The sequence below is a fragment of the Hordeum vulgare genome, chromosome 5H (assembly GCF_904849725.1).
Source record: "Hordeum vulgare subsp. vulgare chromosome 5H, MorexV3_pseudomolecules_assembly, whole genome shotgun sequence".
Taxonomy (NCBI): domain Eukaryota; kingdom Viridiplantae; phylum Streptophyta; class Magnoliopsida; order Poales; family Poaceae; genus Hordeum; species Hordeum vulgare.
The window spans coordinates 552763423-552777979 of NC_058522.1; the positions used below are offsets into that span (position 1 = coordinate 552763423).

General features: G+C 44.0%; 1 protein-coding gene and 1 pseudogene across 1 annotated transcript; both read right to left on the reverse strand.

The window, feature by feature from the left end:
* Positions 1-1488: 1488 nt before the first annotated feature.
* On the reverse strand, positions 1489-2959 carry LOC123399009 (BTB/POZ and MATH domain-containing protein 1-like). The gene is made up of 2 exons (XM_045093445.1): positions 2920-2959; positions 1489-2836 (listed from the first exon to the last, which is right to left on the reverse strand). Exon 2 carries the CDS (start codon positions 2776-2778, stop codon positions 1702-1704), a length of 1077 nt encoding a protein of 358 aa, XP_044949380.1. The 5' UTR covers positions 2779-2836; positions 2920-2959; the 3' UTR covers positions 1489-1701.
* A 4343-nt stretch (positions 2960-7302) lies between these two features.
* On the reverse strand, positions 7303-12204 carry LOC123399011 (annotated as a pseudogene).
* Between the last annotated feature and the right edge of the window lie 2353 nt (positions 12205-14557).

A 14557-nucleotide genomic window follows, 5' to 3' on the forward strand; every position in this document is an offset into this window, starting at 1 on the left:
CCGATCGAAGTCGAGGACAAGTTTCTGTTCCGCTCGTTTTCGTTGGGGTGAATAGACTAAATTGCTGCGCATTTAACTTTTACTTTTTGTAGGTACACCACGGGACAATTTTCTCCGATAACCTCAAACTTGCCAACAACCTTAATTCTTAACATGAAAGCAACATGAACTGTAGGCTCAGACAATGCCGTTTTAATCTCATTAAGACCATAAGGGTGTCAAATGCACGCTAATGAAGACGATAAGGGTCATATGCACAACAAAGGTTGCACACACAAGGATGGAATTTTGACAGAAGATTAAGACCAAATGTTACACGACTACACTAAACCGCTCCAGATAAAATCAGCAATATAAACACAAATCTGGCCTGGGTTGATCTATCAGAACTTCCACATCATTCATATCACTTGAGAATGAACCTAACTATTCTTAGATTCATCTAACATTGAGCTTACCATCCCTACGGCAAGCGGGTATGCAAAAAAATTCAAATACCTACAAGCAGTTTATATGATTTGGCAGTTCTACCTATGTAGCTGCTCATTTTAAAGACGCTCACCTTCTTTCAGGACACGAATTTTGCATTTCCAACTTTGGTAGATATGGAAGGCAAGAAACAGCCAGAGATTCAAAGGTAAAGGAACACCTATAGACTCAGTTATTTACGTTGCCAAATAAGAGATTTTGTCCCACAATGATCACATTGCCAGGACCAAAAGTTAACAAACTAATGATCCTCCCATCAACCAAAATGACCTCATCACAGCACCAAGCTCCTTTGAGTTTCTGCTGCTGTGATGCTTCTTTCACAAGCCAATGCAGGTCAGATTAGGTCTTCACATCTCCATCAAAACTCTCAATACTCAAGCTAACATTTAAGCCCAACACATTGGGTCTGTTTGTGTCTCCCTCCCACACAGAGGCCTCTACGGTATTGCTGCATGCACAGAATTTTCTTGTTTTGCAGATTCACCATGGGAGAAATTTTACGGGTAAAATCAAACTTTTCAACAGCCTAAATGCTGAACATGGACCAGAGGCTCAGGCCAGCGATATTAGAAACCAAGAAAATGGCAGATATATATGTGCTTCACTGCTGTTGATTATCTCTCTATAAATTAAGACACAAAAATGCAATTGTAGTAGGTAGTCTAGCGAAGCCAGTTTTTCCTAAAACTACTAGATATTCCTTTAAGAGCTCAATGTTGTAATCCTAATCATGGCACTGTTTGCCCAATCTTACATATCTTGTCTAATCTAGCAGAAGATCATTTTATCCTGCTTCAGGGCATCAAAATAAGTAATCTACAACTATATCAATGAAATTTAACCCAAATTTGCCGTTTTAATATTATTACATTCACATGGATGAGGCCATCATTGCATTTCATGCTAATGTAGACCATACGGGTGTCAAATGCGCAAATAAGGTTGCACACACAAGAAGGAATTTTTGTCAGAAGATTAAAACCAAGTGTAACACGATTGCAGGGAAGCACTCCTGATAAAATCAGCAATGTGATGAACACAAATCTGGGTTGATCTGAGAGAACTTTCACATCATTCATATCACTTGAGAATTAACCCTTAGATCCATCTAACATTGAGCTTGCCATCCCTATGGCAAGTGGGTACGAGAAATTTTTCAAATACCTACAAGCAGTTTATATGATTTTGCAGTTCTACCATTGTAGCTGCTCATGCTTTACGAAACTTTCTTCTCTTCTCCAACGCGTCCACTATGAGAGATGGGCAGGTCGCCTTGAGATCCTTGAAGCCTTGGGTTGCCACCACAGCATCCATGTCATCTGAGATTTCCATAAATTCAAGGCAAGCATCCTTAAGCTTGTGGCAGTTATGTTGGTCAGCTAAAGCCAATGTCATTGCCACGGTGTCCACGTTGAGACCCTCACAAAGGATGCTTTGGCAAACCAGCTTGAGCCTCTCCAATGCATATTTATCTGCAGCCACTAGCAAAAGTTGGACCATGTCAGTGTCCTTATGTCCCTCAAGATCCGTGTCTCTAGGCAAAGAGTCTGTATATATGAAATGGAGCAGGGCCTTGAAAACGGCAGGTTGCATGTCCTCGATGGTTATGTACTGCCCCGGCCTCGCCTCCCTCATCGGCCCATAGAGCTCTGCTTTCAGAACAGGCGACCGCATAGCAAGAACAAACCTATGCGCTTCAATGGTCTCTCCTCCAACAATGAAAGTGACATCAAACCCCTCCTTTTCTTCCAGCAGCCTGCCAACGTCCGCAGTCATGTCAGAAGGCGGCACGTCGATCTTGGGGAATGGTTTGGTATCAGCAACATGCGGCTTTTCCATAACAGTGACCATGCATTCGATGGTCAGGCGATCATCCCTAAGGTAGACTGACCCCTCACCCTCGATCTCGCTTCGTTTTTTCAACTCGGAGAACTGTGGAGCAAACCGAGTGGAATCATCGAAACTGAAAAGCCTAGGCCCTGTTTTATGCACGGAAGACGATAATCCGGTGCACTGATCGACAAGCCTCAGGTCGCAAGATGCCCGTACTTTAGTCCTCTTGCTCAGAAGCTCGAGATAAACTGAGATGTGGTCTTGCGTTTCGAGACCATCAGGGTAGAAGCGGATGGCCCAGTCGAGGCCGCCGACAGTGAAACTCTTGGATCTTATGTAGCAATCGTGTTTGCTGCCCATGCCCCTGTGCTTGCTGTAACCCAAGATATTGAACACATGTGTACCTTGAGCCTCATCCGGGGAACACGTAGACGCCGTCTTGCATGCCCCCATCTCGTGGCCGCGGGCCGTGGAAGAAAGAATCGATTTGACGGCGGCGCCGCGTGCTAATCTGATGGTGGGAAAGAAAAGCGCATTAATCCCTAGCGGAAAGTAGAGGGTAATTGAAGCAGGATACGGGGGAGCGGATCGAACCTTCAGGCATCCGACGGAGATGGCGGCGGCGGTGGCGGCGAAGCCGTGTTAAGGCTTGTGGGGGGGAGAAAGAAGGTGAGTAGACGGCCTCGTAGTTGCTGGGCTGGGCTGGGCCGGACAGGATTGTGTGTGTGTCCTAAGGGGAAGGTGTTCTCTGTGTTTTATACGGCTGAGCCGACAAAATAACGAGGGTTCAGTTTCTCAAAAAAAAATGAGGGTTCAAAATATATTGGAATCTGATGATGAATTGCCTTGAGCTGGTGGAAGCTTTACACGCCGGAAAAACATACTTCCTTCATTCGGAAATACTTATTTTAAAAATAAATAAATAAAATATATTTATAATTAAAATAAGTCTAGATATATTCATTTCTAGAACGAGTATTTTTAGACGGAGGGAGTTTGTTCTAAGATCCTCATAGTATTTTAAAATAAATGTATCTATAATTAAAAATGTGTTTTACTGTTTTATACGGCTGCGCGGACAAAATGACGAGGGTTAAGTTTCTCAAAAAAGAATGAGGGTTCAAAATATATTGGAATCTGATGATGAATTGCCTTGAGCTGGTGGAAGCTTTGCACGGAAAAACATATTCCCTTCATTCGAAAATACTTATCTTAAAAATAAATAAAATGAATGTATCTATAATTAAAATAAGTTTAGATACATCTATTTCTAGGACGAGTATTTCCACACGGAGGGAATATGTTCTAGGATCCTCACAGCATCTACAGTCGGATGCCTAAACCCGTCTTAAACGTCCGGACGAACGGCCCGGTCCCTGACCGGTCATGGAAATTCAATCCTCAAATGAGCCTCAGACATTCGGGTTGACCGATATCCCTCATATCAAGCACAAAAATCGAGCGGATATGGGACGCATGGATGCGTCCGTCACGTCGGAGTGATGTCAGGGTCTCACGCGGAATTGTCTGCAAACCCGACAGTCCCACAGACGTCTCCACCGGTGGGGGGCGTGAACGCGCGTGGCACCGGTCCGGCTCGCCCAAGGCCAAATCCGGAAAATATTGGTCGGTCGATGTCTCCCAACCCTAGCCCATCCACCTCCTCCCTCTCCATGTCGCCAGCCCAAGCCCATCCACCTCCTCTCTCCCGTTTCGACGCTCTTTCCATGCTCTCCAGCTTTGCCATGGTCCGGAAGAAGATAAGCACCTACGATATGCTCACTCCAGAACGTCGGTACCAGATCGAGTAGGAGATCTGGACGAGGCACATCGCGCGCATCGTTGTCGGGCTGCCTCCGAACTCGGCAGAGCCGGAGGAGGAGGAGTTGTAGCAGGTGAAGGAAGGGAAGGAGAGGAGCAGTAACCGACTCTGATAGAGGTGGCAGGTTCGAAGGACGACGAGGAGGCGGAGCAACCACAGCATGAGTTGGCGCCGGCTCCAGGCTTCGGCATGGAGCAGATGGAGGCGGTGTTCGTCGTCGTCCAAGCGGACGAGATGACGAAACAGTAGGCCATTCTAGAATTCATCCAGGAGGAGGCCTATGTGAAAACCAACCGACGCTTCATTTGGCAGGAGTGGACGGTGACTAACGCTCTTTCCGTCGAACTCGACGCGAAGGCGTAGGCAGAGCAGCCAGAGTTGCGGCTGCCACCCATGTACCCGGCACCGGGCATGAATATAGTGGACACGTCCGATGAGAACTAGGCTAGTTGATCTACGTAGTACGTAGAATTATTTTCTTTCCGTGCTTTTGTATGGATATAAAATTTCTAGTATAAGGTATGCAGATGCAGATGAGTAAATTTGAGGCTTGATCGATGAATGTTGGCGGACACGCACGTCCGTGAGCGTTTGAAGGCCTGGGTTTGTCTACTACGACTGTAAATACTTTTGAACTATTTGTAACCGTGCGGATCATTATACCATCCAATACAGTCATTTATCGGTTCGCTCGAAGACTAGGATGTCTTTTTTTGCAAACAAGAAGCAAACCGTGGGGAAGGAAGGGCTTTACTAGCGTCCAAAACGTTGCCACACTCTCCTTGTTTAATTGGCCTAAAGGTTTATGCTCCTAATTAGATGGGCTCTAATTTTGATCTAATTGGTTTAACAGAATTAGATGAGAAGCGTTGCTAGGCTTTCTCTCTCCAGATTTCTCGGGGCTCTTCTTCTTGGAGACGGAGTGCTGCTGCTTCGGAATACTTTGACTCGGCAAATCATCTTGGAAATATATCAGACTGAGAAGTACTTCCTCCGTTTTTAAATATAAGTCTTTTAAATTTTTTACTAATGGACTACATACAAAATAAAATGAGTGAATCTATACTTTAAAGTATGTCTATATACATCCGTATGTGATCTTTTAGTGAAATCTCTAAAACGAGTTATATTTAGGAACGGAGGAAGTATAACCTAGCTGCGAGAATTGTTGTGTCATCAACACTAGTAGAAAAAGGGTCATTAGTCTTGGTTTTAGAGTGCCTTTAGTTCCGGTTAATTGGGACTAAAGGCCTAAAACTTTTAGTCTCGGTTGTGTTACGAACATGGACTAAAGGTATCTGTGTCCGGGGCGCATCTGTGGGCCGCTGCGCGGCGAAGCGGGAGCCGGGGAGATGTTGATTTGTTGAACCGTGATAATGAAGAAGTGTAATCAGTGGCCTCCCCACTGTAATGAAGAAATGTAAGAAGAAGTCGTGGCCACCATGAAATGCCTCCCCGCGGCCTTTGCCTGCGCGAGCAGCCTGGAGAAGACCTCCCAGAAGACGCGGAGCTCCATGGGTGAGCTGTCGAAGGCGGCGACGGAGTTGGAGTTGTCGTCGGCCACATCCTCGCTGAAGATGAAGCGGATGGCGTCATCCTTTCAGAACCCAAACGCGTCCTCCGATCCGCTTCCATCTGGGGAGAAGCGGGCATGCGAATCTGAGCGGGAAGTATGGGGGCGGGGAAGAGAGGAGGAAAATGGATGCGGGGGAGCAGATTCATCGGTACCTGAGCGAATGTCGGAATCTCGGCGAGGAAAAGGGGCTAGGAGGACAGGGTGGCGGCGAATCAGGCGAAGGGGTGAATCCGCCGGCCTGGTGTTCTACCGCGGCGGGACGAGATCCGGACCCCGCGGCTATGGCGCGCGGCTGGGGGTCTGTGGGCGCACCGGCGCGCAGGCTGGCGGCGGGGGGCGCGGGGGGAGAGGGGGGCTCGCGAGGGTCGCGGCGTCGACGCCGCCTCGACTGGGGGAGGAGGGAGCGAGCGGAGTGTGTGTGGGAGGAAGGGGACTAGTGGCAGTTTCTCTCTCGCCATTGAGCTCCTTTTTTTCTTCTTGAGAGGAGGGTTGGAGGCCTACCCTTTAGTCCCGGTTTGTGTCTAAAACCGGGACTAAAGGCCTACCCTTTAGTCCCGGAACTAGAAGCCAAACGAGACTAAAGGGAAGCAACCCTTTTTAGTTCTGGTTGCTATATGGAACCGGGACTAAAGGTCCAAGTTGAATCAGGACTGGTGCCTGCCGAGGTCCGGCCGGTGTCCTAGCCGTTCGAACCGAGACTGATGCTTTCATAAGTCCCGGTTCGTAATACGACCGGGACTAATGTTCTAATCTGATCAGGACCAAAGCCTCGTTTTTTACTAGTGCAACTCTTCACTTCTTTCAGTAGCCAGCTTGTTGGTGAGTTTGGTAGTTACCGTCATAGTTATAGTGATAATGTAGCATAAAAAAATCTCCTGCGTAACACGTCCCCTAGATCGGATCCGACATGTTTGTTGTGTCCGGACTTCTTCATATTTTCCCTATATATGAACTGGATATGAGAGGTGTCGGACATTCCGAACGTTTGGGCTGAGTGTGAGGTGACCGGTTTGGTTGCAGTTTTGTGACTAGGGAGCGAACGGACTATCTGCTCGAAAATTGGGCGGGTTGGGGGTGTTGAGGGGTCCGGTTTGTAGGTGTTGTAAGCTCCTAGGCTGCTTTGAAAAATAGCTCCCTAGGAACAGAGACCTAGGAGAGCTTCTATGATTTGCCTGACCCGTCTATAAGCGAGAGGTCAGGTCATGGGTCTCCCATAATAGCCGTCCAAACCGACAGTCCCACTTTGGTGCAACTGATCTGCCGTGTGTCATCTCGCTGCAATTTAGTTTCATTTGTGCCATTCTTGTATTTCGGTATAGAGGGAGTACATGTTACGCCGATGCACGACATGGAAGCAACTTCTGCCCTTCTCGTAAAGCAGCATCAACCCAACCAACCCCATCTAGTTTCCATGCGGGATAAAAATCAGACGTGAATGATGAAATAAGAGAGTAAGGGGAATAGAAGCCAGGGTTGTGGTCCCTCGGTGCAGTGATTTGCCCTTTTAACAGTTAATTTTGCCAGCGTTGTCTACGTGGCAATGCACATATATCAAACCAATCAGAGTTGAGAATGTAGCTTCCTCTTCTACCTGCTGGTTGCAGTCTAGCATAGAATTCTTCACTGCTTGCATTTTTATGTGATGCCCCAAAGTAGTGACCCAAATGGAGCACAATATGCCACCATCATGTTCGTCGCTGTAAGTACATTAGTGAGTGCCATGAACCACACTTGTTACTGAACACATGCCAGACAGATTCAATAATCTTGGCTTCTTCTTTTTTCTCTTTTTTTTTTGTCAAAAAGAGCTGGCACACACACACACACACACCACATCATTACATGGATGCATGGGTTCATGTGATCATGTCCCTTGGCTGAACCTTGGTGATGGCGGGCTAGGCTGTTCCAAAGGCCTCTGATTGTCGCTGAACCGGTGGCGGCCTTCATTTTGATTTCTTCTCGGGTCCTGCAGGGGTCTGCCTCGGCTGTCGCCTCCCATCTGCTGTCTAGAGCTGGCATACCTGTTGGCTTGCTCAGGTGGCATATCCTGATCATTAGCCTTCTCTCGCTTTTCCATGTGAGAATTTTCACTCCTAGAACCAAGTCCACGTTTGGAAGATTGTGATCCCCCCTGACCGGGATTAATCCTGTTTCCTCCAACATTCATGTTGTCAATGTTATCGCAGTTGCTGCCTCCTCCAGAGCCTCTTTCTTACCTTTCCTTTTGCGCCAAAGATTCACGAGACAGATAGGCGGGCGTTCGGTCAACATCCTCAAATTCCAAACCATGTTCACTTGTCTCGTCCCTACTATTAGTAGCAGCGGCTGGTGATTCGGAGGCAGTGTTACGGGGGGTGCCTTTACCCACGTCTTCCATGGCCTTGCTAGCTTTCTTTCCACCTTTCTTGGTTGCAAACTTCACATGCCTGACAATAACATATGCATGCTTGGAGTCCAAATGTGGCCCACTTTCCACAATACAGACATCTTGTATCTGTTCAATTAGTGAAATTGTAGTAAAAGATGAACTTTCGTGGAGAGCAATTCTTAAACTGGATTGAATTACATTTTTTATATTAGTTACGGAGGAAGGGGGAAGGATACAGAACAAAGTACTCACAAGTCCTAACAACCGAGATAGTGGTCCGCCTAAATCTTCTGCTTCGGTACCTGCGGACATTGTCATGCACTGCCAAACAGGATCATCGTTAAGTTTCTCATAGTTTCTGCCCGAGAATTAAAGATAAACATATGCATGTGAATATTCACAAATCTGATATATAGCTATGAAGTTTTAATAGGCTGTAAACAAAAACCCAGTTCAAGCTGGTATCCGATACATGCATACTGGTTAGCAGTTTCAAAGACACTGATAAATATTGTCATCTTGGGTAGAAATAAAGACAAAGTCCGTCAGGAAATTATTGCTTCAAGTGAAGATAAAGGGAAAACATGCTACTGTGATTCTCCATCCACAGTTTAGATCCAACAGATAGAATTATTGCTCAAAGGAGATATGAGACAGCTGGGTTTCTCCTATGGCAAGGAGAAGACAGAAAGTTCCTCCTGAATAATAAACTACTAGCAAAAGAGCCCGTGCGTTGCAACGGGAGAAAAAAAACCACCATCTTCAATAGCGATGACCACATTATGTTCATATCTCATCGCATGATTTTGAAATTTTGTTCACAAATACAAGAAAATATTTCTTCTTTTAATTTTATTCACAACTCACAAGTTGAAACAATGTTTATATTTTTTTTAAATATCATGGTTGTCAAAAAACTTGGTAACTCAAAGAATTATTCTGAATTTCAAGAAACATTTTTTAAAATATACTATAATATTTCGATCCATCCTAACAATAATTCTTCAAAATTCACTCAAGTATATAGTCTGAAAGACTCAGAAGCATTACTGTTGAACTGCATACATTCGATCATTCGTAAACATTTTTACAAATGTGGAAACATTTTTAGAACCGATAACATTTTTTAATATTTATAAACATTTTTTAAAATTCCAAACAATATTTTATATTACGAACTGCTTTCAAGTATTTTCTTGTGAATTGGCGAATAATTCATTTTTTGAATTATCAAACATTTTTTTAATTGCATTAAAGAAATTGCTCAAAATGATGGACTTTTTTGATTCACGAATGTTTTCTCCAAAATTACGATGTTTTTAATATGCAATTTTTTTTACAAAAATCCTGAACATTTTTTGAATTCGCAAACATTTTATGTTTTATCAAACATTTAATGTTTTATCAAACATTTATGTAAATATAATTTTCGAATTTCGAATTCTTTTGTTTATTTGAATTAGAAAAAATAAAAAGGAACAGATAAATAATCATTAAAAAACTAAAAAACAGGCCCCCGCCCATGGGCGTGCTGTTTATTTTCCAGCGAGCAGAGCGTAGTATAGCCGGTCCCTATGCTTGGGCCGACCCATGTGAGGATTCCCTGCAAAACGTTTTTTATAACTTATAGGTGGCATTGGTGGGTAATATTAGACAATTTTGAAGGCAATTGTAATGACGTACCACAGAAGCAATAGGTGCTTTATTAGTAGGGATAGATGATAGATTTCATGCCCATTACCGTTATATAGGTAATACAGAAAGAGACTACACACATGCTGATGTCGCGTACAAGCCATATCATCAAGATCCAGTTATAAAATCAACATGATGGCCAACACAACTCCAGTAAGGGATCAATCTAGACTCAACATATGACGTAAGACTCCGCAAAAAAAGAACACCAAACTAAACTAAACTCCACACACACTCGTAGCCCAGATCATCTTCTGTGATGTCAATCATTGATACATGGAGATCAATGTACTTAAGAGTTTACTGCTCTTCAGCTATGTTACGCCCCTACCAGTCACAGCAGTTAGCTTAAACTGCTCTTCAGCTATGTTACGCCCCTACCAGTCACAACAGTTAGCTTCCCCAAAAGCCCCCTAATCATTTCAGATTTCACACTATCTGGTTTCCCCTTCTACAGTTATAAAGTTTCCTTGGGGATTGCCAAGTAAAAATTATTATAAAATAATGGTTAAACAGAAAAAATAATACAAAATAACGCTTATTGACAATTCCATGTGATACAGTTCCTTGGGTTTTCACCAAATATTTGCAAAAGCATACAAAATACTTCCTTCGTTCCTAGATTTAAGTCTTTTTAAAGATTTCACTACGAACTAGTACATATGAAGCAAAATGAATGAATCTACACTCTAAAATATGTCTATACACATCCATATGTAGTTCGTAGCGAAATCTATAAAAAGACTAATATTTAGGAACGGAGGGAGTAAGAACTAAAAAATATGTGAGCTCTCTTACCTTCACCCTGTAACCATGCTCCATTAGCCTGGTAATTGCATCTGCTTTCACCTTCAAGTCTTTAATTTCCTGGAAACAATAATTTATGTTCCTCGACAACCTTATGTGACAGAAGATCAATGAGTGAGCTCAACTACGGTCCAAACAAACAGCAAAAAAACATGTAGCAGTACAATCAAGCTATTATTCCAGCTAAAGATGGCAATCAAGCATGCATTCACATCTGAACAAACAAGTTATGAAAGAAATAGAATATTCACTATTACTGCCAGACAGCAACAATGACCAAAATAGAATAAGTAATAAAATAATACTGTTTTCATTTCAAAATTATTCCTTATAAGAATAAAAAATCATGAAAGATGATAGTCTGCAGTTAACAAAAGAACTACAACAATCAGGTAAACTTACTGTTTTCGCCTTAAACCGCACTTCTTTATTATCTCCACCGCGCAAGACAATAGCAGACTGCAGAACATTGAAGGTGTCATTATTATGATTTATGCAGAGGAAGGAGCAATAAATGATTAACATTATTTTCCCTTGCTCGGTTCTTAACTCTTAAGGCTACATTTAGCATTGCATCACTTTTCAAAAGCACTTACAGATTTCTAGTTTGGACCAAGCAGTTAATCGAAATCATCATATTTTTTTTATGAAACAACTGTAAAATCTTACTGGAATTAGACAATCAGTACATAATACTCCAACAAGCAAAGAGTCGGCAGTACCAAATGCCCCTACAAAGAACATCTTTCATGTATTCGACTAATAAGAACATAAGATGTCTACAGCTCTTAACCAGATGTCGTTGTTTTTTTAGAAATCAAAGAGTTATTTGTGCCTTTAAAAAAATATTATCACCAGTTTCTGTAGCTGAGATTGACTGTATCTAACAATCGGTTTTCTTAACACGGCCCAAGGAACTGTTAGTTCACAATCCAATGATACAACATAATTACGAACACGGCTCCTTTCTAAACATTTCAAGTCGACCACAATGTTGATGGGACGACTGATTCACCGAGGATTTATCATACATACCTTGGTTTTTAAGCGTTCTTTCTCCTTGACATCTTTGTTATACTTCTCTTTGTGAAAGTCCATGATCTTGTAAACAGGAGGATCTGTTTTTCTGTGTACCTCAACCAAGTCCAAGCCCATCCTGGCAGCGATCTGAAGAGCCTCATGCCTGGGGACAACGCTATGCCCTGCAAAACTGAAACAAACCATGTCCATCATCTGAATGGTGAACGGAGAATGGGAGAAGGGGAGTTGTGACTCTTGTGAGTGAGTGAGTGAGTGCATGGCCCATTCCCTACCTTCATCGGCGACGAGCCTGAGGAAGGGAGCGATGATGTCGTTGTTGATCCGGGGACTGGCGTCGTCGGCATCGTCCTTGGTAACCTTCTTGACCTTTCGAGCACAAGACACAGGGATGGTAAGAAGAGGAAAGCTTGCGCATTAGAGGGAGGGGGCGTACGTGCTGAGGCGGCGCGGCGAAGGACCGGCACGGGATGATCGGGCGGCTGAAGGACGGCGGAGGCGAGGGGGAGGCGAGGCGGAGGTAGTAGGCCTGGGAGCGTACGACGAGGGATCCGATGGCGCGGCGGAGAGCCATGGGCGGCGGCGGCAGGAAGGGGACGACGACGAGTAGCCCAGCCTCTGCCTCCTTGCGCATAGGCCTGAAAGGCTTCCACATCAAGGCCCAGCTGAGCCCAGTTACCATGAGTTGCGAAACAAGCCCATTTACATCCAGCCTCTTAAAAAAATCGAGGTACACACATTTCTTTACGGAAATTTCCCTAAAAAAAAAGAATCTTTACGGAAATTGCTTGAAAAAAAATTCTTTACAGAAATAACCTAAAATAATTCTTTAGGGAAACCCTACCGTTCAGCGACACACATTGACTGCCTACTGTTAGATATTTTTCTGATTGGATGGCTCACAAACGTTTTCGTAACTCACTCTCGTTCTTGCAACGGGGCACCTGTTTCAAAAGGAATACCATGAGGGAGGGCGACTACGACGACACAACCTCCGACGACGATGGTGTCGGTGGGGAAGAGCCACGTCTAGCGAGCCTAGGAGGGGCCGAGACCATGGGGCAGCAGTCCCTGGAGGATGTGACCGTGTGTCCTCATCGTCGCCTACGCCGCGGTGCGAGCCCGAGCTGAGATCCCCATTGTCAAAGGGCGAAGCAGGTGCACGACTGGTGTTGCGACACCGCTCACTCAGCCTCTTGCTACAGCGATAGTCGCCCATGCGCACCAGGCCGTGTGTCTCTGCGCCACTGCCATCGATATTATTGTGCTGGTGATCCAATGCAACATGGGTCCTTCCATAATTTTTCACCGCCTGATGTTGCAACCGACATCGCTGCTCGAATCCGGCACCAAAGACGACTTGTCATTGCAGGGAAAAATTGCAACATGTCACTTGTTACAGAAACATCCTTGTTGTAGAGATCACATGAAAAAAATGTGTAGCAAGACATGTGTTGTGATGATGGAGGTGTCGCTCGGCCGCTCGATGCGTCAGATCTGATGGCCCGTGACTCGGACGATCTTTAAAACAGATCAGCTTGCGGACACATAGCATGCCCCCCCCCCCCCTCCTTTTTTTTTACTATTATTAGTTATAAAAGTATATTTTACTGTTCTGAGAATAAATGTCCACATGGACTAAAATTGCGTTAGCACCATTCAAAAGTCTAGGAAAAAGCTAACTTGGGGGGAAAAGGGACAAAATTACAAACGTCTCCCTTTTCCATCAACCCAGAAAAGTACTTCTTTTTAAAAGGCCAAAGGTCATATATAAGTAGCACAAACTCTAAAGTCTGATTGCCTCAAGATCGTACAAGCCTGCAAGATTTGGAGCCCCTTATTCAGTAATCCTTGCTTAGTGTTTTGAGGTAGCTCTTGGACTTGGGTCAGTGTCTTTCTTATGATGTCCTAAAGAAGCAAACAATTAAAGTGGCAGACTATTTAGCTATAAATCCGTATGATTCACATATGTAGTTTCTTGGAATGGTGATCCCCCGAGTTTACATCCATATATTGATACTCTCTTATTAGTGCTTTGATTCTCCTCCGTTAAGATCATGGTGGAGTCAGACAAAGAGGATATGTGAACGTGGTAAAATCTAAAAAATCTTATGACCGCAATGCAAAACAAGAAGTAAAATGTGATGCAAAATTGGACTCATCAACTCCCCCGAACTGAGGCTATGCACAGGGTTGGATCTCTTGTAGGATTGGTAATCAAAGAAGAACATAGAGAAGCTAGCTTCTTCTTCCTGTAACAGAGCACATATACATATATATATCCACAACAGTGGGAGTAAGATATTACATATCCATGGTGGCCTAAACCGGGAAATCGGTGTCTTTGGTTTGGAGTTCTTCCCCTGACCGAACAAAAAAATGGGGTTAGCTCTAATCCCCGATGTCGATGTCTCACCGTCGGCACCATACAACACAAACTTCTCTTCCCCTCGCTTTTCTTGGGTCGCGGAGGCAACTCTAACAGAATGGTGACATAATGGCGACGGAGCGGGTTTGCAATGTAGGGGCTGTTTGGGACTGCTTTATTCCATCAAAATCAGTTTTGCTCCACCAAATTTATTTTGGAGCAGTTTCATATAGAAGTTGTAACCCTTTCAATGGAAATGTTTGGCTTTCATCTAGCTCCAGCTTCAAGAATGAGAAATTTGATACAAAGGATTTATCTGGTTGGATGAGATAAAAGAAACGAAGGGGTATCCACTTATTAGTGGTGGGTAATAAATTCCTTCCAACTTCAGCTTCTACATTTTTTTGAAGCACCTCCTAAAGAACTTCACAAAAAACATGGAGCTTTGCCTCAGATTTTATTTTTTTGCGGAGCAACATGTCATGAAGCTATCTTGTTTGGCTTGCATTTTTAGAGCGGAACTGAATTTCAAGGAGCGGAGTAGTCTCAAACATG

Coding starts and splice junctions, on each gene's coding strand:
- LOC123399009 (XM_045093445.1), bottom strand. CDS start 2,778: ATGGGGGCATGCAAGACGGCGTCTACGTGTTCCCCGGATGAGGCTCAA.